Raw genomic sequence first — 24,388 nt, 5'->3', positions numbered from 1 at the left:
CCTGGTTATCTGACTTTCCCCCAGAGCCCTTTGTAATAAAGGAATTGGAGGAAGTGTATGCAAATGTCCCTGACTAGTTTAGTGACAGGGCATTCCATCTTGATAGATGGTGTTGAAACCTGGAGGCGAAGATTGGCATTTTATGGTATCCGTTGTTGCAAACAGTTCTATTTCTGGAGTTCCAGGCTCCTTTGTTTTATGTTTCACTTGTGTGAGCTGCTGTTCAGTCTGCTGAGTTGATCTGCTTTGGTGTTGTCCTTTCCTGGCAGGTGAATTGTCTGTAGGTTGATTTTCCTTGAATTGGCAGCCATTTCCATTTCCTGAGCTAGCTTGCTTAGGGTGAATGATTTTGTTCCTCCCTGTTTGTTGAGGTAAAACAATGTTGTGGTATTGTCCATCTGGATCAATACTGTCTTCCGTTCTATGTGGGCTTGGAATGCCTTTAGTGCCAGGAAAACCATCTTTATCTCTAGGAAGTTGCTGTGCTTTATGGATTCTGCATCGTTCCACTGACCCCGTACCCTCCAGTTTCTTGAATGTGCTCCCCAGCCCTTGTGGTACGCATCTGTTGTGAATCACCGAGGGAGTTGTTGATTTGAAAGGTCTACCTAGTGTTATGTTCTTGGATGCTCACCATTTTACTTCCGTCTGAACCTTTTCTGTTACAACCACTAGATCTTCCCAACTCCCTGTGGTTTGTGACCAAGTGTTGCATAGCCACTCCTGTAGAGGGTGCATTTAGAAATTTACATGGGTGATGAGGGGAATGCATGATGCTATCACGCATTCCCATGAGTTACATGACAGTCCTCATTGAGGACAATGGCCCTACTGGTAGAGGTTAGTTTCTTGTCTGATAGCTTGTATTCTGTTCTGGGTCTGATATGCCTGAAATCTAATCTTGCTCCTTAGAAGGTCTTTCCGTGTTCTGGCTTTGTTGATGGATTTTTCTGGTTTATTGAATACCCCAATTTTTGCAGTGTTGTGATCACCGGATGAACGTGTGTAACATCTTTGCTTTGAATTTGCCTTCACCAGTCAGTCGTCTAGGTAGAGATAGACGTGGATTCCTCTCCTTCTTAGGGATGCAGCAATCGCTGCTAGGCACTTCGTGAAGACTATTGGTGCCGATTTTATCCCAAAAGGCAGGACTTTGAATTGGTAATGAATGTTCTTCTGGAAGAACCAGAGGTGTTTCTGGTGAGCTTGGTTCATGGGGATGTGTAGATAGGCATCCTTTAGATTTATTGTTGCCATAAAATCCCCTTTTTTCTAGCTGTGGAATTACTTCCTGTAGTGTTGACATTTTGAAATGCTTTGTGCAAATGAATTTGTTTTTGAATCAGAGGTCTAAGATGGGTCTTAGCGTGAGATCTTGCTTTTACCTACACAAATAAAGAGTAACTTTTCTACAAAACAAGGACTCTCTTGATTCTGTTTATACACATAAGGATTGAGCCTAAGGACACTATGACAGCAATACCTAACACACTCATCATCCCCTTCAAATACTTCACTTTCTGAAAACTCAAGAGGTCCAGAGTTTTTTTGAGTGTGTTACCATTATCAAAACCCTGTGAAAACTGATGTGGACTTGGATTCTCCTGTGGACCACCTCCCTTCTGTAGAAAACAATTGTATGGACATCCAAGTACCATATCCAACTAAATAAAAGTATGTAATCAGAGTGCCACAAAACAGAAAACCAATTTGGTCTAGAAAGATCACAATTACAACAACCATAATGTCATCATACGGCAACCGCCGGGATAGACGTAACAACAGACTAGCAGAAGCCGGAGCCGCAATTAGAAAAACACCTAGCGCAACCAACTTGACGTCAGCAAAAAGTACCTTCCAAGCACTAGAAAGAGCTGCAAAGAAAGAGACCTCCAAATGGTGGAAGGAGCTTCACTCAAAAAATATCTGGAACACAATCTTATCCCACGAGGTCTCCGCATCCTTATTTTCCCCCCAATAGACACCACATCCCCAGAAAAACTACAACTATGGGAGGAAAATCTCCGCACAGCATCCAATAACATGATAAGGCAACTAATCGACATTGCACAGGAGGAATATGAAACAAATAAAAAAGAAGTGGACAATCTATCTAAGAGAATTGAGGAAGCCAACTGGGGAGATATCACCGTAAAGAACTATGACATCTTGAACAAATTCTTGGATGAATATGAAGAAGACATCATACAGAGGAAAAATCGAAAATTCAGACGCGACCTAAATGATTACCAACAAGGAAGGGTCTATACATTTGCTCAAAAGTACGACGATATCAACACTACGACAACCAACAGCAATACGAACACCCCAACTCAAACTCCAAGCTCATCTGAGGCCGGATCAGTGGAAGATTTAACTACAACAAACAATCCCCGCCCGCAGGTAAATTTTCGGGAGGAAGTGCAACGACACCGATTGGGGAATGTACAGGAAAATCGACAACGACCACCAAATTTAGGGACACCAAAATCAAACACAGCGGGTGTACAAACAAGAGCAAGGATGAAGGAACAGCACCTACTGAAAACTTAACAAACAACTTGGTCCTAAACTTGTCAACAGAGGTCCTATCGGAAACACACTACAAAATTCTCAATAAGGGCCTCTCATTTTGTCCTATGGCACAATGGGACCTGGTCAAAACAAAGGTTGATCTCTTCAAATTCACAAGGAAACTTAAGCTCCAATCGTTTTTCAACGAGAATCCAAAACGACAAAACACATCCTATATTAGCCAACAAACAAGTGACATGTCAGCACAAGATCTTGAAAACAGCAACCTGTTACTACACCTCGCGACAGACACAGATCCAGACCATCTAGAGCTCTTGACGACAACGGCAGAAGACTTGGGTATTGACATCTTCCACTCTAAACCAAGCACATTAAAGAAAAAATCTAAATTTACTCCCTCACTGCCAGCAGGAAATTCCATTGATATGTTCTCAAAAAGAGTATCTGAAGATCTTGATAAGGAATTCCAGAAATATAAAGTCAAACAAAAATATACCTCCAAGAACATCTCTGCAAAAGAAAGAGTGGCACTAAAGGAACTGAGATGCAACGACAATCTAACGATCAAAGAAGCAGATAAAGGAGGAAATGTTGTCCTCCTAAACACCTCTGACAACTTACAAGAAGCCCAAAGACAGCTGGAGGATAAAACATGTTACCAATTGTTGGATCATAACCCCACCCAACATATTCAGGACAAACTAACTATCCTACTGGACCTCTGGTATGAAAAAGGCCTGTTGAGCTTAGAAGAAAAAAATCTACTCTTCCTAAAAAACCCCATCACACCAACATTATACTTGTTGCCCAAAGTGCACAAGCCGGGAGGAATACCAAAAGGACGACCAATAATTGCTGGGATAGATTCCATCCGTTCAAACGTAGGGGCTTTCGTTGATGCAGAACTACAACCTCTGATGAAAGCACTACCATCCTTCCTCAAAGACACCAAGGATGTCCTACAAAAACTAGAAAATGTATCGTGGCAAGATGACTACCTTCTCATTACAATTGACATCTGCAGTTTGTACACTTCAATAAAGCATGCTGATGGCCTAGCCGCAGTGAGAAAATACCTACAGACAAGATCAGTCCATCTAACTGCACGAAACAAAATGGTCCTAGACTTATTAGAATTCTGCCTCTTCAACAACTACTTCCTGTTTAATGGCAAATACTACATTCAATTGCAATGGACCGCAATGGGAGCCAAATTTGCCCCCCCATATGCCTGCCTGCTGATGGGTACAGTCGAAGAACACTGGCTCTGGCAAGAAAGATCTGATGAAGTCATCGACAATATAATTATGTGGGGTCGCTACATAGATGATATTCTCCTAATTTGGCAGGGCAGTGAACACAAACTGAGAACCTTCATCAAATCACTAGTACCAAACAAATGGGGCATTGAAATCACACACAACATCTCAAGAACAGAAGTAGATTTCCTAGACCTAACTATATATGTTTCGGACCAGCAATTACAAACAAAAATACATAGGAAACCAACATCTGCAAACTCGATCCTCCATGCCTCAAGCAGCCATCCCTCACATACAATCGATAACATCCCAGGAGGAGAATATAGACGGGCCCATCTAAATTGCAGTGCAGTAAAAGAATACCAAAACCATTCAGAGGCAGTAACCCAACGATTAAAACAAAGAGGCTACAATGAACAAAAACTATCAAAAGCACAAGAAAAATTTCTAAAAACTGACAGACAACCCCTACTTCACAATAACTCTCTCAAGGAGAAAAAAACAACTATCCGCTTCAATACTGAATACCACAGTGGTGAATACACAATCCGAAAAATTCTAAATAGACATTGGCACTTATTGAGAGATAACCCAACCTTAAAAGACTCTCTAACATCTAAGCCACAACTAGGCTTTTCCAGATGCAGGAACCTACGGGACATACTCTGCCCATCCTTCTTTGAAGTGAAAAACAAACCTAGGAACTTCCCACCACAAACCATAGGCTTTTACACCTGCACGAACTGCTCAATCTGCAAACTTGGCCAGTCTAAAACCAAAGAAGTCAATATAAATGGACAAAAATACACAATCAGAGACTTCATCAATTGCGAAAGCACCAATACGATCTACCTTATCACCTGCCCCTGTGGGAAAAATTATATTGGCAGCTCAAGAAGACCTCTCAAAATTCGCATTCAGGAACACTACCGGAACATCCACAAAACCGACACTAGACAATCCCTTGTGGAACACTTTCTGCAACATCATGAGCACAATCGAACATTCTCTTTCGTAGGCATCAAAAAACTAAAGACGCCAAAACGCGGCGGAGATGTGGACCGCCTCCTACGAAGAGAAGAAAGTGCGCTCATTATAAAAATGGACACAGTGGAAAAGGGCCTAAATCAAGAATATGAATGGCACCATTGGCTGGAATAAACTACATCTGAGAACAAAACAGCGGGATACAGAAGCAATGAATAGTTCATCTAAGTAAACAACTGTCTTGATTAAGTCCAATATTGATCACAACTTCTTATCAATAGTATCAAGTAAGGTGATGCCCAACTGTTCCAATCAACAAACATACTGAATAAAGACACACACTTAGGAGACCGCAAACGGATACACCCCCACTTATCCCTCTCCACAATGCTGCGGGATCACAAGCTGTCCAAAATGCATTTTTCCGCTAAAAGTAGAAGAATACAATATAAGGACACTTGCCTTGCCCATCCTTAATAGAAGATTCATAGCGGGGGGAATTCCAGTTTACCCTTCCCTCTTCACTATGTCACAGACTAGTGAGCACTATACAATGCATCGTCAAGAGACTAGCTAAATAATATAACACCTTCCCCGGACTTATTGAGACCGAATGGACAACTGCTCCTGTCCATCGTGATTAATAATCAAGTCAGAAATCGTCATATACACCACTCACATATGGCGCAACCTTTATACATCTTCAATTTCTAATTAAGTCCGTCCTTGACTTTCACTCATACACGCCCATTCACCTACCACCTCTGAGCTACGAGACGAAAAAATGAACGAACATAATAATATGAGTACACCACATTATTGACTGGGCAAAATGTAGTTTCCTTATTCTTTAACCACGCTGCTGTACATTAGGTCTAAAATTGATAAAAAACTCCCGCAGTACCACATTGTAGACCAGTCCTTCCGGGTTAACATCCCCCTTCCGGTTTAAAAGAGGCAGAGTCCACTAACGCGTAGTTTGCGATAGCGGAAGAAAAAAGGAGAGACCTTCAGGAGCACTCCAGGGATTCTACCCCAAAAAGTAAGTGACTAAATAGCCGTAATGTAGTCTCCACTCGTATTATCAATCCTGCTGAGTGCGCAGCACCGCAGTACTCTCTGTCGGACTGCCACCCCCGCGCACATACCTTACGAGTGATTTGCTTACGAGACCTCGTTATCATTGCATGCTTTCGAAACCGCCCAAGCTCGTGTCACCATACCAGAGTGCTAAACTCCCGTATGCTGAAAACAATCGCTGAGAACTTAAAATTTTGTCTTCCCACTAGTTCTAAAATGCCATTAATCACCCCCATGATGTGAGAATCCCCATACTCCTCGGTGCATGACCAATTGCCTTAACATCTTAATAATTATGTCTTTAGGAACTAAGGGACTTAATTCCGAGAATAATATTCTTATACATGATCCAATAGACTCTAGTCCATTATCCTGATCTCACCCGATACATTGCGACACATCGAGTGTGAATTTAATCTGTGATAATTTTGTAACAAATGTCAGAATATCTGGGATCATATGCTATGAATCACATGATTAAAACTGTGGTGTTAATATAAAAGATGGCTGCCCACTACATCGCACCTTTTTAATCGTACCGCAAGTAGGCTTAGAAACAGGCAAAAAATGATAAACTCATGAATTGTGTAAAAATGGTTTTTTATAACAAACTTTTTCTAAAAAATGGAAATGTTGTTTTAACAGATTGAAAAACCGGATTTGATGTTGAAAATTATTTTGTATAAGATGAGGAAGTGTACAGAACTAAAAACATTGTAAATAGGTATGAAACAGTAACAGTTAAGTTTTTTCTTTCCATCCTTTATTCTTCCTGCTTTGGTATAACACCTTGATTATTTCTGTAACTAGACTTGTGGCGGAATCTGCTAAATCATGATCACTCTGATCCTCTCTCACCTCTAATAAATCAGAACTGTAACTTTCAACACTTCTACACATAATTTGCACAAAACCTTGGTGGTACTAATCACAGTGTTTTATGCTCCTTGTCTTCATGCACATACCTCTTCTTCATGTTGTTTAAAAATCCACAAAAGGGGTCTCATCTATCCGTTGATCACATACCAGAAACCATACTAACGAATCTAAACTTTACACTACCTCTCTTTTGAACTCGTGCACGTCTCTTGGGGTCATAGGCACTCTCTCTTTATTCATGTACACTTACATATTTAATTGTGATTCCTTACAGCCTTGAAAAAGCCCTGGCGCAAATCGCCACAGGGGCGAAACACGTGTCGGCTGTCCACGCTTTTACCTACACAAATAAAGAGTAACTTTTCTACAAAACAAGGACTCTCTTTATTCTGTTTATACAAATAAGGATTGAGCCTAAGGACACTAAGACAGCAATACCTAACACACTCATCATCCCCTTCAAATGTCTCCTAAAAGAATGTAGTTCTCGGAGGCGAGGGCATGTGGGCTGACGAAGTCCGTGATGTCATCGCTGAATTGAGTGCGGGTACCTGGAGGCCTGTAGATGAGGGTGCCTCTAAGTGTGGTCCTGGGATCGGTGTGGATCTGGAAGTGGAGATGTTCGGCGGTTGCAAGATTATCATCGGAGCTGGTCGTGATTTTGATGGTGTTCCTGTGGATGATGGCGATGCCTCCTCCTGTTTGATTGGTGCGGTCTTTTCGGGTTATCTTGTAAGCGTCCGGTATGGCTATGGCGATGTCGGGTGCTGATGATGTGTTCATCCATGTTTCTGTGAGGAAGGCGATGTCCGGTGATGCAGTGTCGAGTAGGTCCCAGAGTTCAGTTGCGTGTCTGTGGACCGAGCGGGTGTTAAGCAGGATGCACTTCAGGCGGTTAGAGTTGGAGCTGTGTGTGGAGGAAGTGGGTCTGGTGAGGGCCCTGAAGCAGTTGAACTTGCAGGAGAGGCAGGCGAAAGGGCCGTGGGTACGTCCTGGGATGGCTTTGCAGCATTGTGGTGTGCGTCCGGGGTTGAGGGCGAGGAGAGTGCCGGCATCATATGTGATTTTAGTGGGTTGAGAACGGCGGGGACCAGGGGGACAGGCGCTGGGCGCGGTCCAGGCGTGGACCAGCGCAGACGGGCTTACCTTTGGCGCACCTTCGGCGCGCATGGGGCACGACCGCTGCGCGTGAACGCTGCGCGGGAAGGCATCTGTCATAAGTGGATGGAGGAGAGGGGAGGGGCGAGGGCGGGGCAGCTGGGAGGCGGGAGCGTGGTGGGGAACTGGGCTCGGGGTTAAACAACAAACAACAAAATGGCTGCGAGCCAAAAAGTCAAACACAAACAGATTAGGGCACAACCTGAGTTAGGCTAGGGAAAGGGCAATGGCGCCAGCACAATCAACCCAAAATTGATAACACAGTTTAAAGGCAGAAAACACAGTTGATTGGTGAGTTAATGCGCACTGTGGCAGTCTAGCGCTCTGAAATGATCCAAACTCCTGTGTAGCGCTACGGAAATTAAACAGCATTAGGCGTCTGTCACGATAGTTTGTGTTGGAGTCTCTTGGTGAAAAGGAACCCCTTGCAGAAGATTCGATCTCTTTGTCCACCACCTGATAGAGTCTTTGGCAGACTGGGGAAGTGCAATCCGATCCTCCCACTTCCCTGAAGCCTGAGCCCACTGGTCCTCCGGAGCCTGCCGAAGAGGACGCATGTGCAATCTCTCATTGGGGACAATTAAGATGCACGAGGCCATGGACCCCAGGAGAGAGGACACTTGTCTGACCGTAGGGAGGAGTCTGAAGAAGCTCCTGAGACGTCTTCCTGATAGATATCAACATCTCCTCCGAAGGACACACGCTTCCCTCCACGGTGTCCAGCGACGATCCCAGATAGTGAATGTTCTGAGTAGGGCTGAGAATCGATTTCTTGAAATTGACTCGTAGACCCAGGTTGTTCTGAATGTGAAGTCTGTAAGACAGACGTGACTGAAGTAGAGATGGAGTGGAACTCTTCGTAAGCCAGTCGTTGAGGTATGGGTAAATGAAAATTCCTCGTTTGCTCAGAAAAGCCACCACCACTGCCATGCACTTTGAAAACGTTCTTGGTGCTGACTTGAGTACAAATGGCAGAACTCGAAACTGATAATGATGCAGAGCCACTTAAACACTGAGAAACTTCTGATGTTTCCTGGACACTGGAATGTGGAAATAAGCGTCCTGCAAATCTATGGAGCACATCCAGTCTCCTTGATGTAAATGGGGGAAGATCTGGTGTAGAGCCAGCATCCGGACCTTTTCCTTTCTTATGTATCTGTTTAAGATGCGAAGATCCAGAATAGGCCTGTACTCTACAGAAGGACCCTTTTTCTCGACCAGGAAGTAACGAAAGTATATGCCCTGGCGTCTCTGATGAATTGGGACACGTTCTATGGCTTCTTTTACTAGAAGACTGCGTACCTCCTTTTGAAGTATGGGATGACACGAACCGAGTTTCCTCAGAGGAATGGAAGGAGGAGGAGCCTTGAAACGTAGTAGATATCCATTTTCTACAATATTTAGCACCCACTTGTCGTTTGTTATATTGCGCCACTCCTCCAGAAAACCAACAATACTTCCTCCTACTGGAGTGGACAACACGTTTAGAGGAAGTAACTGCTCATTGTTTCGCTGGCTGTTTTGAGGTAGAGGCTGTTGTCTATTGTTGCCTCTTCCCCTCCCTGGACGTCTCTGTTGGAAATGAGACCTTTGCTGCTGGTGTTGACCTAGCAACGACCACTGGTTTGATTGACCTTTTTGTTGGAATTGGCGTTTCTCATTGGAACGAAAACGTTTGTGAAAGTCTTTCTTCTTCTCCAGACCTACCGCCTTAACTGTGTCCAATTCCTCTTGCATTTTTGTCATCTCCTCGTCCGCATGAGGACCGAAGAGGGAAGAACCATTAAACGGCAAGTTAGTGATCTTTTGCTGTACTTCCGGTTTAAGGCCTGTTAATCGTAGCCATGCAGCCCGTCTTGAACAGATACCATGAGCGTATCCGTGAGCAGCCAAATCAACCCCATCCGCTGAGGCGCTGATCACTTGGTTAGCGACAAGACCTCCTTCCTGCAAGTTCTCGAAAATCTTGCTGATCTTCTTTAGGAAGCTTGTCTATAAAACGACCCAGGGAATCCCATAAGGACCGGTCGTATCTTCCCAATAGAGCAGAGGCACTGGAAACCTTCATAAAATAGTTGCACATTTTTGTGCCCATGGAATCCATCACTTTGCTGTCTTTATCTGGAGGAGCGGAGGATGAAGACATTGATGACTGAGTTTTCCTAGCCGCTGGCACAATGATGGAATCTGGGGGCGGATCTGAGTGAAGAAATAATGGATCCTGATCAGGGGCCTTATATTTCTTAGCTATTCGTGAAGGCACAGACCCCACTGTTGCAGGAGTTAGAAAAGTTTGAGTGGCAAGATCAATAATGCCAGGAACAGGTGGATACAGTAGGGACCGACATCATTATATTTAATTTGCTCGCTCCTCGACATAACACCTCATTGAAGGTAGTGAGATCGTCCACAGGTGAAACTCGGGATGGAGGTGTAGAAGTACAAGTAGGAGAGTAATCTCTCCTAGAGGATTTGGTAGACGAGGTAGTGCGAGGTCTTCGAGGACTCCTCCTTGAAGAAGAATGAAAAGATCTAGATCTGTCCCTGGAATGTCTCCGACGGGATCGCGGAGAGCGTGATCTTGGTGGAGTTCTTCTTCTTGAAGATACCACAGTCGGTGTGCTTGATCTTCGTTGAGATCTCCGAGGCGTTCGAATTGGAGATTTTGATCAGCAGGAAGGAGAGTAGGTACGGGAATAGTCCGAACCAATACTGCTGATAGACCCTACTTTCTTCCGCCTAGATTCTTCCTCAATTACCGGAGAGCCCTCAGGTGAAATCTGTACAATATTAAGTTCAGGTGACGAAAATCTTGAGGGAGAACGAGATGCACCGGCGACCTCCTCCAAGGCCCCAGCATGTTCTTTGTCCCTTGACGTCCATGGCCTCAACATCGACAACTGTCCCTCCCTCGACGTCGAACCACGATGATGCCTTGTAGGAGTCAAGGGCTGTGCAGATTTCGACATCTTCACAGGAGACCTAGACCTGGCATGACGTCGCGGTGATCTTGACCTCGAAGACGGCGACGTTGTGGTGACTTCAACGTCGAATGGTGATCTCAACGTCGAATGGTGATCTCGACGTCGAATGGTGATCTCGACGTCGAATGGTGTCTTACCCTCGACGCCGACCGGTCTTCATGTCTCATCAACGTCGGCAAGCTTCTCGACGTTTACCTACGGTGAGGTGACTGAGTGTGTCTCAACATCGATGGGGCTCAAGACGACGATACATGTTTCGACGTCGATAGACCCACATCTTGGCCATACCTCGGTTCAGAAGCAGGACGCTTCGACGTCGAGGCCTTTCTCGACGACAGAGCCTTGCGGCGTCGGAGACTGTTCAGGCCTTTTCTTCAACGGTGGCTGCAACACAAACCGCGAACAAGCTGGAATCTTCCTTTTTCTCAATGTTGTAGAGGCAGACTGCAGAAGGTGTCGATGCTTCTGATGAGAGGAGGGCTCTTGATCCCCAAGGCCACTTTCTGGACGTGTTTTTCCTCTCTCCATCACCGCCTGAAGCCGAATCCTCTCTCTATCACGGAGTGTTCTTGAAGAAAACTTCTGGCAGTGATAACAAGCGTCTACCTTATGAGAAGAAGGAAGACAGGCGATACACACAGAGTGTGGATCTGATCTAGCTGTCTTTTTTCCACAAGATGGACAATTTCTGAAGAGAGCTGGCATTTTGCCAGAAAAAGATGACAAGTGTCTGTCAGAAAAAGAAGGAAAATCTTCTTCCAGCCCATGAGAAATGCTTAACAGCAAGAAAAATAACAATTTCTGACTAAAAAGTCCAAAAACTGTCGAGCTCAAGCTACAGGATCCTCACAGAAGGAGCCGGAAAGAAGAACTGACCAAACTGTCACCTGTGGTGCATGCTGGGAGCTTAGGGCTCTCTGAGGTTCTTAAAGGTAAAGTACCTAGATTCCTGGAAGTCTTAAAGGCGAGGTGCCAGTTTTCTTTTCTGTCCCAGGACAGTAATTCCTATGCAGCCTATGGGCCAAACTGCCTTCAAATACTTGTGTTTTTACCTTGTTCTGGAAAATAAAGAAATTCTTGTATGAAGCCATTTGGGTGTATGGTCTCTATTACAAGTTTTCTTAAGAAATGTATTACTATGCGAGTATGGCTGAGTTATTTTGAGGCGGTTTGTCCCTTTTTTTAGTTTGGATTTTATAGGGCTCCATAGTTATTTATTATATATATATATATAAATATATGTATATATATTGTTATAAGCTCCGGGGTCGAGCACATGGGCGGGGATAATTCACTGCTTATGACTTTGATGAGTATCCCCTGGAAGAGAAAATAAGATTAGCACTACATTAATTACAATGCTTCTTTGCATAAGGCATGTGTTTTAAACCGCATTTACCATGTAGTCCTGGCTACACCAAGAAGTGCAGGTTCCCTCGCCTGTGAGAGCCCAAGCCTCGGTCTCACCTTGGCACTCATGAGCAAGAGAGTTAAGATTCCTGTGTCAGCTCACCAGAGACACGTCTGCCATGAATCTCTTCTGCAAGGTCTTTCCACCATTTCACAAGGGCACAAGGGGTGCCTGCTCCAGCGCCTGTCATCAGTAGTTTCACTCTCTCTCTTTCACGCGCCTCCTTCTACTGTCTATGTTACGAAATGTGTAAAAGTCATGTCGTTTATTAGCAACATCTGCTCTATAACATTGTGAGCGAAGCTACATTGGTTAGTTTTGCAAGTACTAACTTCTTCACTTGTTTATTAGCATGACCCAGGCTTCGAGTAGGCTGAGAGAGGGATATTTATTTCACATCCGCATTGGGAGTAGGTGCTATACAGCAACTCTGACTCTGTCCTCCTGAAAGTTGACATGGGCTGCAATCTAGTAGTACTGCCCAGATCTCTGCATTGTGAGTAGGCGCTATAGAGTAGCTAGGCCTCCTAAGCCTCAATTCCCCTGGGAACGAATGCCATCGATCTCACACTAGTGCAGCGGTCTTCAATCTGTGGGGCGCGACCCCCAGGGGGGTCGTGGAGTCCTGGGAAGGGGGTCGCAGATTCTGCAGAGTGCAGTTCCTGGCATTGGGCTGATCGAGGGTGCTCACGGCGGAGGCCTAATTCACACCGAGGTGTGAAAAACATCAACGCCTCATTAACAAGTAAAAGGTCCTTTAAAGACCTGTCAAGTTCTTGGGTGTGGCTGTGTGTGTCCCTGAAGCCGTTTCGAGCTGAGGGAGGAGGGGAAGTGGGGGGGGGGGGGGCGGAGGGGGGCTGGGGGAGCAGGCTGTAGTGTAGCCCTTTGAGGTCAATGGATATTGCGCGCCTGGAGCTGTGGGTCCCGTGACACGTCCCCCGCCCCAGCAGGGAGGCACAGAGATGACCTCCCATGATCGGGACAGAAGAAGGAAGACGACGCAGAGAGATATTGATCCCCCCCATGAGAGAGGCACGAAAAGGTGGGTGGATGAATGATGAGTGGATGGATGAATGAAAGGGTGGATGGATGAATGATGGATGGATGGATGGAAGGATGGAAGGATGAAAGGGTGGATGGATGAAGGATAGATTGGTAAAGGATAGATGTATGGATGGAAGAATGAAAGGGTGGACGGATGAAGGTTGGATGGATGAAAGGGTGGATGGATGAATGATGGATGGATGTGTAAAAAGATGGGTGGATGAATGAAGGGTGAATGGATAGATGAAAGGGTGGATGGATGAATGATGGATGTATGGATGGATGTATGGATGGAAGGATGAAAGGGTGGACGGATGAAGGATGTATGGATGGATGTGTGAAAAGGTGGGGGGATGAATGATCGGTAGATGGATGGATGAAAGGGTGGGTGGATGGATGGATGAAAGGGTGGATGGATGAAGGATGGATGGATGGATGGGAGGATGAAAGGGTGGATGGATGAAGGATGGATGTATGGATGAGAAGATGAAAGGGTGGATGGATGTATGAATGGATAAAAGGTTGCATGGATGAATGATGGATGAATGTGTGAAAAGGTGGGTGGATGAATGATGGGTGGATGGAAGGAAGGGTGGATGGCTAAAGGATGGATGTATGGATGGAAGGATGAAAGGGTGGATGGATGAAGGATGGATGTATGGATGGAAGGATGAAAGGGTGGATGGATGGATGTGTGAAAGTGTGGGTGGATGAATGATGGAGGGATGTGATGAGGTCTAACAGGCGCATTTATGGTTGTCAAAAGTTGATGATGAGGAGTACCAGTTTCTAGAAACTTTTGTCGGAAGGGGGTCCTTACGCCTAAAAAGGTTTTACAAGGGGGTCTCGGCATCAAAAAGTTTGAAGACCTCTGCACTAGTGCCTGGATATCTGCTTTGGGAATAGGCACTATAAAGCAGCTCTGCCTCTGTCCTCTTAGCGGTAGATGAGGGCTAAGCCGTCAACAACCAGCTCACCGCCTTCCTCGAAAGCAACAAATCCCTCGACTCCTCACAGTCCGGCTTCCGAGCCAAACACAGCACTGAGACCGCACTCATCGCAGCAACAGACGACATCCGAAATCTGCTAGACAACGGAGACACAGTCGCCCTCATCCTCCTTGACCCCTCCGCAGCCTTTGACACAGTTTGTCATAGCACCTTAATACAACGCCTCAGAAACATCGGAAACCAAGGAAAAGCACTGGAATGGATCACCTCGTTCCTTGCCGGAAGAACTCAGAGAGTTCGCCTTCCTCCGTTCAAATCAGAAGCCACCGAAGTCCTCTGCGGAGTACCACAGGGATCTTCACTCAGCCCCACCCTCTTCAACGTATACATGAGCCCCCTTGCAGCCATCGCTCGCCAACACAACCTCAACATCATCTCCTACGCTGATGACACTCAACTTATCCTATCACTCACCAAAGACCCTAACACCGCCAAAACCAACCTACATGAAGGAATGAAAGAAGTAGCCGAGTGGATGAAGCACAGCCGTCTGAAACTGAACTCAGACAAAACAGAAGTCCTTATCTTAGGTACCTCCCCCTCCGCCTGGGACGACTCTTGGTGGCCAGAGTCCCTTGGAAAAGCACCCATCCCGACGGACCACGCACGGAACTTAGGTGTCATCCTGGACTCCTCACTCTCTATGAACAGAAAAGTCAACGCCGTCTCATCTTCTTGCTTCAATATTCTTCGCATGCTCAAAAAAACATTTAGCTGGATCCCCACCGAAACTAGAAAAACGGTCACCCACGCACTGGTCACGAGCCGCCTGGACTATGGCAACACCCTATACGCCGGTACCACCGCAAAACTCCAGAAAAAACTCCAACGCATCCAGAACGCATCAGCCAGACTCATACTAGACATCCCGTGCAAAGACCACATCTCTGGACACCTGAAAAACCTCCACTGGCTCCCCGTTAACAAGAGAATTACTTTCCGCCTCCTAACCCACGCACACAAAGCACTCTACGAACTTGGACCCGAATGCCTCAACTCACGACTTTCCTTCTACACCCCCTCCCGCCACCTACGATCCTCCAACCAAGCCCTTGCAACTGTACCCCGCATCAACAAAACCACCATGGGAGGCAGATCATTCTCCTACCTGGCAGCTAAAACCTGGAACTCACTTCCCACTCACCTTCGCCTCACTCAGAACCACCTTACATTCAGAAAACAACTTAAAACCTGGATATTCGACAATTAATTCCCCACCCTTCCTCAAGCGCCTTGAGACCCTCTGGGTATGTAGCGCGCTATATAAATCTCTTGACTTGACTTGACTTGACATGTCCATTATCCTCCTACCGGTAGATGTGGGCTACACCCATCTTACACCAGTGCCTAGATATCTGCAGTAGAGTACAAGGCCTGGCTCTAGTTGGTGGCGCAGGACCCCTCGGGCCCACCAAACGACAACATAAACAAGCGTGTCCACTTGCCTCATTTTTATTCAGTTTCACGTTTGCCTGCAGTTCGTGTTTTTTGCCTCCTCAGCATGTTGGCAGGACACAAAGTAATGAATCTGGGCACTTCCTGTCGGTGTGATGGGGCAGTCACAGTGTAGTGAAGCCGAGTCTATTATCCCAAGGCCCGGGGTTTCGAGGTGCTCTGCCAGTAGGGAGATAGCTGCATGCTGAAATAAAACGAGCATTGGTATAGCCAATAGGTCTCGCCTTTGGGACCTTATAAATGTTTACTCATCCAGCACAATATCCTTGGTGCAACAACATCAACTGTTGCATGGCTAAACATGTATAAGGTCCCAAAAGCGAGACCTATTGGCTATGCCAATGTTTGTTTATTTCTTGAAGGGATTCATTTACTTCACTTCCAAATAGGGTGTCTCCTGTGAAGGGTCTGTTAATAATTGAGGTTTGGACCTTTTGCCTGATGACTGATATCCGGAGCCAGGCGTACCTTCCTAACTTTGTGCTTGTGCACGTTTGTCTGGTGGCTGTATAGGCTGCATCTTGGGCTGATTTCAGGCAGTTGTTGGCTATGTTCTCTCCCTCTTGTATGATGAATTTTGCTCTCTTTTTACCCTCTTCTAGGAGCTTGTTCATCATTCTTCAATGTCATTCCATTGTCGGTGGCCATATCCGTTCAGGGCATTGGAGTTTGCAATGCGCCATTGCGTTGCTGCCTCCCTCGCCATCTTTCTCCCCACCATGTTCATTATTTTGCTTTCTCTCTCTGGAGGTGGGTCAGTGGAGAAGGGAGGGATGTTCCTTCCCCTGGCTGTGGTGACAACGATGGAGTCTGCCACTGTGTTCTCCTGAATGTATTTATCGGTCTTTGTGGAGAGTTTGCATTTTTTCTCAACCTTTGGGTTACCCCCTTTGCTGAGGCAGGCTCCTTGAAAGCATCCTTGCCCTGGTACAGAATGCTTGGTAGCATTGGAAGGAATTGTGTCCCCTTGGTGAATGATACCAATGTCTCTAGGAGGAAGCACGAGTATCCTTTCTCCTTCACTAAGGGGACCCTGAAGGTATCAGCTGCTCTCTTGATGAGGCTGTTGTAGAAGGTGATGTCGTCAGGTGGCAAAGCCTGCGAGGGATAGCTACAGACATCCTCTTCTGGGCTTTCTGCGTCAAGGTCGGTCCATTCTTCCTCTAAAGTCCCCGAGTCTTCCACCTCTTCTGGAGTGTCGGGCTCCTCTTCGACATTTTCTTTGTGTGGTTTGGGGGGTTACCAGAGCTTTGAGGAGATCTTTCTCTTCTGCAGCATTTTTGGTGGCGCTGGTGGGTTTCGCAGGAATTCAAAATTCCTTCAGTACCTTGTCGAACTCCTTCCGTTGGAAGAGTGCCGCCATTTCCGCTTCAAGGCGTCTCTTCTTTTAATCCACCTTGAGGACCCTTCTGGCGTCTGAGGCTGGGGAGATCCTCTTCTTAGGTGTGGTGGTTTCTGGCTCCGTGTGTAGGCTTTTCCTTCGTGGCCTCTCGTTCGGCGCTTGCTTCCGTAGGTTTCGACGATCTTCCCTCGTCAGTATCCCTGGTGTGTGATCCGTGGGGTTCTCTTGGTCTCAGCGGACCCTCTGTCGTCATTTGCTTTGAGGCCTGGGCTGCTTTTAGCGCATTCTTTTTGTGGCCCTTGGTTTCCAACAGTTAAGGTTTGCTTACCTTGTCTGTCTTCTTCTCTGTGTGTTTTGTCATCTTCTTCGCAGTACGCCTCTTCTCTGCGTCCCCTTAGAGTATCTCGATGCCTGACCCCCCACCCCTTGTGTCGATTCTGCGGGCACTCCCTGATCATCCTCATCACTGGAGAGGTCCAAGTCCCTCAGCAATGGTTGTTTCTGGCTTTGGAGCATGGCTGCATAATGGTCCTTCCTCTGCTTTCGGAGTACCTTGAGTGTCTTTCACATGAACACTGCGTAGGCCTCGCGGCCTTTATCCTTGCAATCCCTCAGCAGGCAGAGGTTACAAACGTTGTGTGGATCGCACTGTGCCAACTTGTGGTGGAACTTTGGGGAGAATTTGACAAGGGGCCTTTTCCATTCCCACTACCTTGCCCTCTTTTGATCCATCTGCGTCGTTGCTCCGTCTGGGTCTCCCGACAAAAAGGTGTCCAGAGGTCTTTCTCCCTCTCCAGTGTCTTCTCAGTCGATGATCGTTGGTTTTATTTCATCCAAAACTTCAGAGAGTTTCCCTTTGTTTTGAGACCCAAGAACGGAAAAAAGAATCTGAAGATGGCTGCCACACACAGGAACTTCTGGGGCGCAGTCTGATGACACACAACCGATGGACCTAGCACCAAATGGGGGGTCAACGCCACCCCCAAGCAAAAAAAAAAAAAAGAAAGAAAACAAAGAGTATTCCAGACCCGACCACTTGATGGCGGAATAATGCACAGTATGTGAATCCAGAAAAGGATTCATGCTGCAAAACACCTTGCACAGACCTGGACCCAACATTAGATGGCGGAAGACTGCAGAGCATGTGCATCACCAGCCACACAAGCCTTGAACACTAATGTTAAATCATTTTAAGAAATACTTTCAAGTCTGGTGTTAAACTGGGACCTACGCTCTCTCACACAGGGATTGATAACAAATTTGGCTTAGAGCCCCAAAACAAAACACACCGGGGACTCCAGCCTTCTCCCCTCACCACGGTGCTTCATCCTTGGCTTCAATCACAGATTCTCAGCCTCACCCTTCATTCCTGCAAAGGTTCCTCACCTGCAGCTGGTAGGCCAGGTCTGACTCTGCCTTCCTCGTGTTCACCTCGATGTCATAGGTTGCTTTCTTCAACTCAAAGTCCCGCTGGGCCTTCGCCATCTCAATCTCGCTGATGTACTGCGCCGACACCTTCTCCTGCATGGCCTTTGCTTCCTGAAGAGGCAAGGAGGAGGGCAGAGATTAGAAGAGAGAATTGACTTCCTGAAGAGGCAAGGAGGAGGGCAGAGATTAGAGGAGGGAATTGACTTCCTGAAGAGGCCAGGAGGAGGACAGAGATTAGAAGAGAGAATTGACTTCCTGAAGAGGCCAGGAGGAGGACAGTGATTAGAAGAGGGAATTGACTTCCTGAAGAGGTCAGGAGGAGGGCAGTGATTAGAAGAGGGAATTGACTTCCTGAAGAGTCCAGGAGGAGGACAGTGATTAGAAGAGGGAATTGACTTCTTGAAGAGGTCAGGAGGAGGGCAGTGATTAGAAGAGGGAATTGACTTCCTGAAGAGTCCAGGAGGAGGACAGTGATTAGAAGAGGGAATTGACTTCCTGAAGAGGTAAGGAGCAAGGCAGAGATTTGAGGAGGGAATTGACTTCCTGAAAAGGCCAGGAGGAGTGCAGTGATTAGAAGAGGGAATTGACTTCCTGAAGAGGTAAGGAGCAAGGCAGAGATTTGAGGAGGGAATTTCTACCTGAAGAGGCATGGTTGAGGGCAGAGATTAGAAGAGGGACTTGCTTCTAGAAGAGGCAAGTAGGGCAGAGATTAGAAGAGGGAATTGAATTGGCTTCCTGAAAAAGCCAGGAGGAGGGCAGAGATTAGAAGAGGGAATTGACTTCCTGAAGAGGCCAGGAGGAGGACAGTGATTAGAAGAGGGACTTGCTCCCTGAAGAGGCAAGGAGGAAGGCAGGGATTAGAAGAGGGAGAGCATAGAGAAGCAAGATAGGGCTGAAAAAGTGTTTTAAGATTTTAATGTTTTTGATAAATAAATGTGAATGATTTTGTTTTTAATCAACTGGTCGGTTAAATCACCAAATAAAGACATTTTTATGAAATTTCTCCTGTGATTGTGCATATTCTTATTTAGGCCACAAGTGTACAGTGATTTTGTACTGAGTCCTTAAAGTTTGGGATTTGAATAACTTTAGACAGACTTTGTGTTAAATAATGTTACCTATGTAAATTTGTTATTCTCTATGCAACCGTGAATACAACATATGGTCCATCCTTAACCTGTTGGTAGAAAATCCCTCAGAGGGAGCATTTCCTCTTCAAAAACTTATGAAAAGGGAACTTTTGTTGTTTTGGAGCTTTTGTATTGTGATGCACAACAAATTATTTCGTTCTCTGAAAAAATAAATGAAGATTTAAAAGTCTATATATTACGAAAGTGCAATTTCTAAAGCGGATTTTCATGTTTCGTTTTCATGAAAGTGATCAGGAAATAAGGTCATAGTCAGTCTTAGCATTGGCATTTGTTCTGTTCAATTGTTATAGGGCTCAGCCTTGCTGAGTGTGAGCCAAGACCCATCACTGTTGTTTGGGAATGACGGGGCAGCGGTAGCAGAGGGGGATATTCTGCGAAAAGTGCAGACGCCCACACTGGAGCCGGGGGAAAAAAGCAAACAGACGTCAGTCAGGACACGCCAGGCCACGGCATCAATCGCGGAGATGTTTACCAGAAGCGGTAAGGAGAAGGGGGCTAAAACAACTGAGGCTTCAAATATGGGAGACGATGCGGACATCCAGGAGGTGGAGGTTTCTGGTAATAGGGCTAAAGCTGGCGCTGGTGTCGGTAGTCAAGCCCCCCCACAGTGCGAAGTTACCGAATGCACCATAGCCACTACCCCGGTAATTGAAGTTGCCTGCATAGCCCCTGGAGTGACAGTTAACCCCTTGGGGAGCGCACTCAGTGGGGGACTGATTGTAAGAGTGGAAACCGGGAGTAAGGAGGGAGATGGAGATGGAGTCACCACTCAAGAGCAGATTGGCTCGGTTATGACACTGACAATGGATCAAAAAGTCCTGCATCTTCCGCATGCTCCTGAAGCTTTAGATCAGGCTTCTCCACAGAGACAGCACTCCTAAGAGCTACTGAAACTCTGCGGGAGGGAGCGGACATAGGCAAAACCATGGCCTTGATCATGCTAGACCTCAGTGCCGCGTTTGACACTGTAGCCCACTCCATACTGCTACAGTGTCTAAACAGAGCGGGAGTCACAAAAGAGGCTCTAGGATGGCTGAAAGCTTTTTTAACCAACAGAAGCTTTCAGGTCCAAAGAGGGACCTGTCTCTCGGACAGCCTAACCTTAGAACAGGGGGTACCTCAGGGCTCGGCCCTGAGCCCCACCCTGTTCAATTTGTATATGACACCTTTGGCAGAGGTGGTCCAATCGTTCGGCGTGGAGCTTGTCTCCTACGCCGACGATACACAACTCCTGATCTCCCTGTCCCAATCCCCCTCCTCGGAGGCCGATAACTTCAAATCCTGTATGTGCAAGCTGGCCATATGGATGAATGAGCACTGTCTCAAATTAAACGGAACAAAAACAGAGGTGCTCATTATAGGGGGAAACAACACCAATTGGACCAAAGACTGGTGGCCTACATGTCTGGGACCAATACCTACCCCCAGTCAGGAGGCCAAGAATTTGGGTGTCTGGATTGACAACAAACTCTCGTATGACAGTCATGTTAGAAAAACAGTTGGAAAATGTTTTGGAGTTATGAAGACGCTCAGCCGCACCATGGACCTACTCCCATTGAGTTCCAGGCGCACCATGACACAAGCTCTGATCACTTCCCGCATTGATTACGGGAATGTGCTTTTGTTGGGCACTTCTGAAAAAAACATTAGAAAGCTGCAGGTCCTGCAAAACTCAGCGGCACGCCTTGTGCTCAGACTCCCGCGCAGAGCTCCATCTAAACCTTCCTTGGATGCTCTGCATTGGCTGCCCATTAGAAAGAGGCTAATTTTCAAGGCACTCCTCTGGTGCCATAGGATCATTCATCAGAGAGCACCCTCCTATTTGTCCGACCTAGTTTCCCGTTATGAACCCTCCAGATCTCTACATTCTAAGGGAACAGGCTTGCTTAAAACCACACGCCCAAAAAAAGCCAGACTTGGAGGCAGGTCCTTTCGCACTCTTGCGGCCAAGGAGTGGAACACCCTCCCCATGAATATTAGACAGGAAAAAAGCGAAACATCTTTTAGGAAACTTCTAAAAACACATCTTTTCATCAGCTAATCTCACTGGTTGCTGCCTGTCTCTTCTTTCCGCCCAAGTAATACTCTCTCCTAGCGCGGGGACACGCCGGGAGGCGTCACCAGGCGCTTTATAAACTCCTATAAAAAAAAAAAAAAAAAAAAAGCTCCTATAGGAAATACAGGCTCCCTGGATGTAGAGAGTAGCAAGAGCACTTTGGTCCCTGAGACAGGCAAGGAGAAGGTCCCCAGTGAGTGCTTCTACTCAGTGTCGGAGGAGGCAGAATGGTCGGAGGAGGAAGATGAACGCAGCTCCTATATGAGCGATAGCAATGTGGAATCTTAGAGCGACCCGGAGCAAGAACCCCCGGCGACGGCAATGAAATCTATTATCCTACTTAAAACACAGGAACAATCTCAAAGGGGTTTAAGTTGGGACCATTCATCCTCTATGCCATTACAGGGCAGCCCTAGTCTCGAAACAACTCAGCTCTCGCTGCTTGAGGTAATCCACCAAGAAATCATAGCACACAGGGAGGAAACACGGCCGGATAGCCGTAAGTCTGAAGCAGCAATGAGGAAGATGCAGGACGTGGTTAGGAAACTGTCCAAAGCATGTGTTAATGTTGGGGACAGAGTGTCGAAGAAAGGGTGGTTTCAACAGAAGCTGAGGTCGCCGCGGCCACCAGCAAGGTTGAGTCTCATTGCGCCCAAGTTACAGATATCCAATGGAAGCTTGAGGATGGAAGCTTGAGGACATGGAGAATAGGCTCAGGAGGAACAATCTCAGGATCCTGGGTATACCGAGGGGTCAGAAGGGACGGATGTAAGGGCCTATGTTATCAAGCTCTTTGAGCAGGCATTTCCCGAGCTATCCAGTTGGAGTTGGTCAGGAGAAATCCAGAGGGCGCATCGCACTCCCCTTAAGAGACACCGCAATGCGAAGGAAGGAGACAAACCCAGGGCGATCTTAATCTACCTGGGTAACTTTGTACTGAGGCAGACCATTGCCGAAAAAGCAAGACCAGACGCTAAGAGATCCAGTGAAGGGGTGTCATTCTTTGTCCGCCTGGACTATTGTCACACGGCGGTTGAGAGGCGCTGGAGGCTGCGACAAATGATCAAGCCTTTTCAGGAAAAAAAAATGCAGGCATACCTGATAAATCCAGCGCAATTGAAAATAATCAATGAAGGGCGGAAACACTATTTCGCGTCAGAAGTTAAAGCGCAGGAATATTTGGACTCTTTGGGCAGGTAATTTATTAGGTTTTTCTGTCTTCCTTCTTTTTCGCCCTATTAGTACTTTATAGTGTGATCTGCGTGTTGAAAGTACGGCTGATTGCTGGAAATACAATGCAATAAGGGGTAACAAGATTTTTTGAAGTACTCGTTAAGGTAGCCCTCGCTGCTTTTACTGCAAACCATCACGTGCACAGACTCAGTCTGAGCGCTTCACGAGGGAGGGTGCAGGGTTCAGGGGGGGTCAGGGGGCAGAGGCGGGGAGGTGGGATGGGAGAAGGAGGGAGGGGTAGGGGAGGGCAGTTGCTTTGGTCGTGGGGGGGAATGCAAAAAAGAGAACTTATGACACAAATGTAAATGTAAATATAATCAGACAGATGAAACGCGGATGAAAAGTGGAGAAGTGTGGCTCACTGGTTAGAGCAGGCAGACCCTGAAGCAGAGGTCAGACCCAGGACCAGGGTTCAATTCCCGACGCGGCAGGGTCTTGAGCTCAAAATGTCCATGGACTCGATAATTCTCGTTTCGGTGCCTGACCTAATCATGGGTTCACACTCTGCAACTCTGGGCATTAAGCTTGCTTAATCTCCACAACGGCCCCCCGCGGCGGGATGCCTGGCTTTCACCTTGGGGATGCCCTGTAGGGGCTATCTCACAGGGAAAAGCCAGGACGGGTTCCCAAGGCAAGCGCGGAGATACCCCTTCGGGGGTCGATTCAGGCGCTATATAAGAAACATAATAATAATAATAATAATAATAACGCGACCTATGTATCAAATATGTTCCCAGCATGCAAACTATGTGGGTTGAAGGGGAGTTAGAATGTAGACAGATGTATGTCCAAACGTAGGATTTGCTCTCTGAATATAGGGGGCCTTAACGATTGAAAAAAAAGAGGAAGATTCGAGGAATTTGTAAAATCTGTACAGATGGACATTTTGTGTCTACAAGAAACTCACTTGCCTTGGGGGAAAAAACATTGGCTTAATTTAAGGGTCCATGAGATCCTTGCTTGCTCCTCTCAGACTTCAACTATAAGGGGTGTGGCTATCTTAGGAAAGGTGGGTCTAGGAGGGGCAAAACTGTTTAGGGCAGACACCATGGGTAGATGGGCAATATGTGAGCTGAATATAGGCATCACCATCTGTGGGATATATGGATCAAATCAGGATGATCCTGAGGTCTTTGACTGTATGGAAAAGGAGTTGACTGGTTGGCCTGCCCCCAATGTGGTTTGTGGTGATTTGAATATCGCAGCAGATTTTGTGGGGGGAACTGTATATGCTGGGCGTAAACCCAGGGTCTACCGTGCCGACTGTTTAATGATGCAATCGCATGGATTAAGTGATGTATGGGGGAATAGCGAAGCGGGAAACCCTGGGTTTACATACTTCTCACATCCATTCCAGAAGTATTCCAAATTGG

General features: G+C 46.5%; 1 protein-coding gene across 1 annotated transcript in view; it reads right to left on the bottom strand.

The window, feature by feature from the left end:
* The window catches only part of FLOT1 (flotillin 1), a 232,098-nt gene that overhangs the window by 92,131 nt on the left and 115,579 nt on the right, over positions 1-24,388 (bottom strand). The window contains exon 8 of the mRNA XM_086920821.1: positions 18,534-18,686. Within this exon, the coding sequence (XP_086776947.1) occupies positions 18,534-18,686 (153 nt within the window). The remainder of the gene's footprint in view (positions 1-18,533; positions 18,687-24,388) is intronic.

This window comes from Lissotriton vulgaris, chromosome 5, assembly GCF_964263255.1.
Source record: "Lissotriton vulgaris chromosome 5, aLisVul1.2, whole genome shotgun sequence".
Classification (NCBI taxonomy): Eukaryota; Metazoa; Chordata; class Amphibia; order Caudata; family Salamandridae; genus Lissotriton; species Lissotriton vulgaris.
Note: the sequence above shows the minus strand (reverse complement) of the source record. Positions and strands in the feature narration are given on the sequence as shown.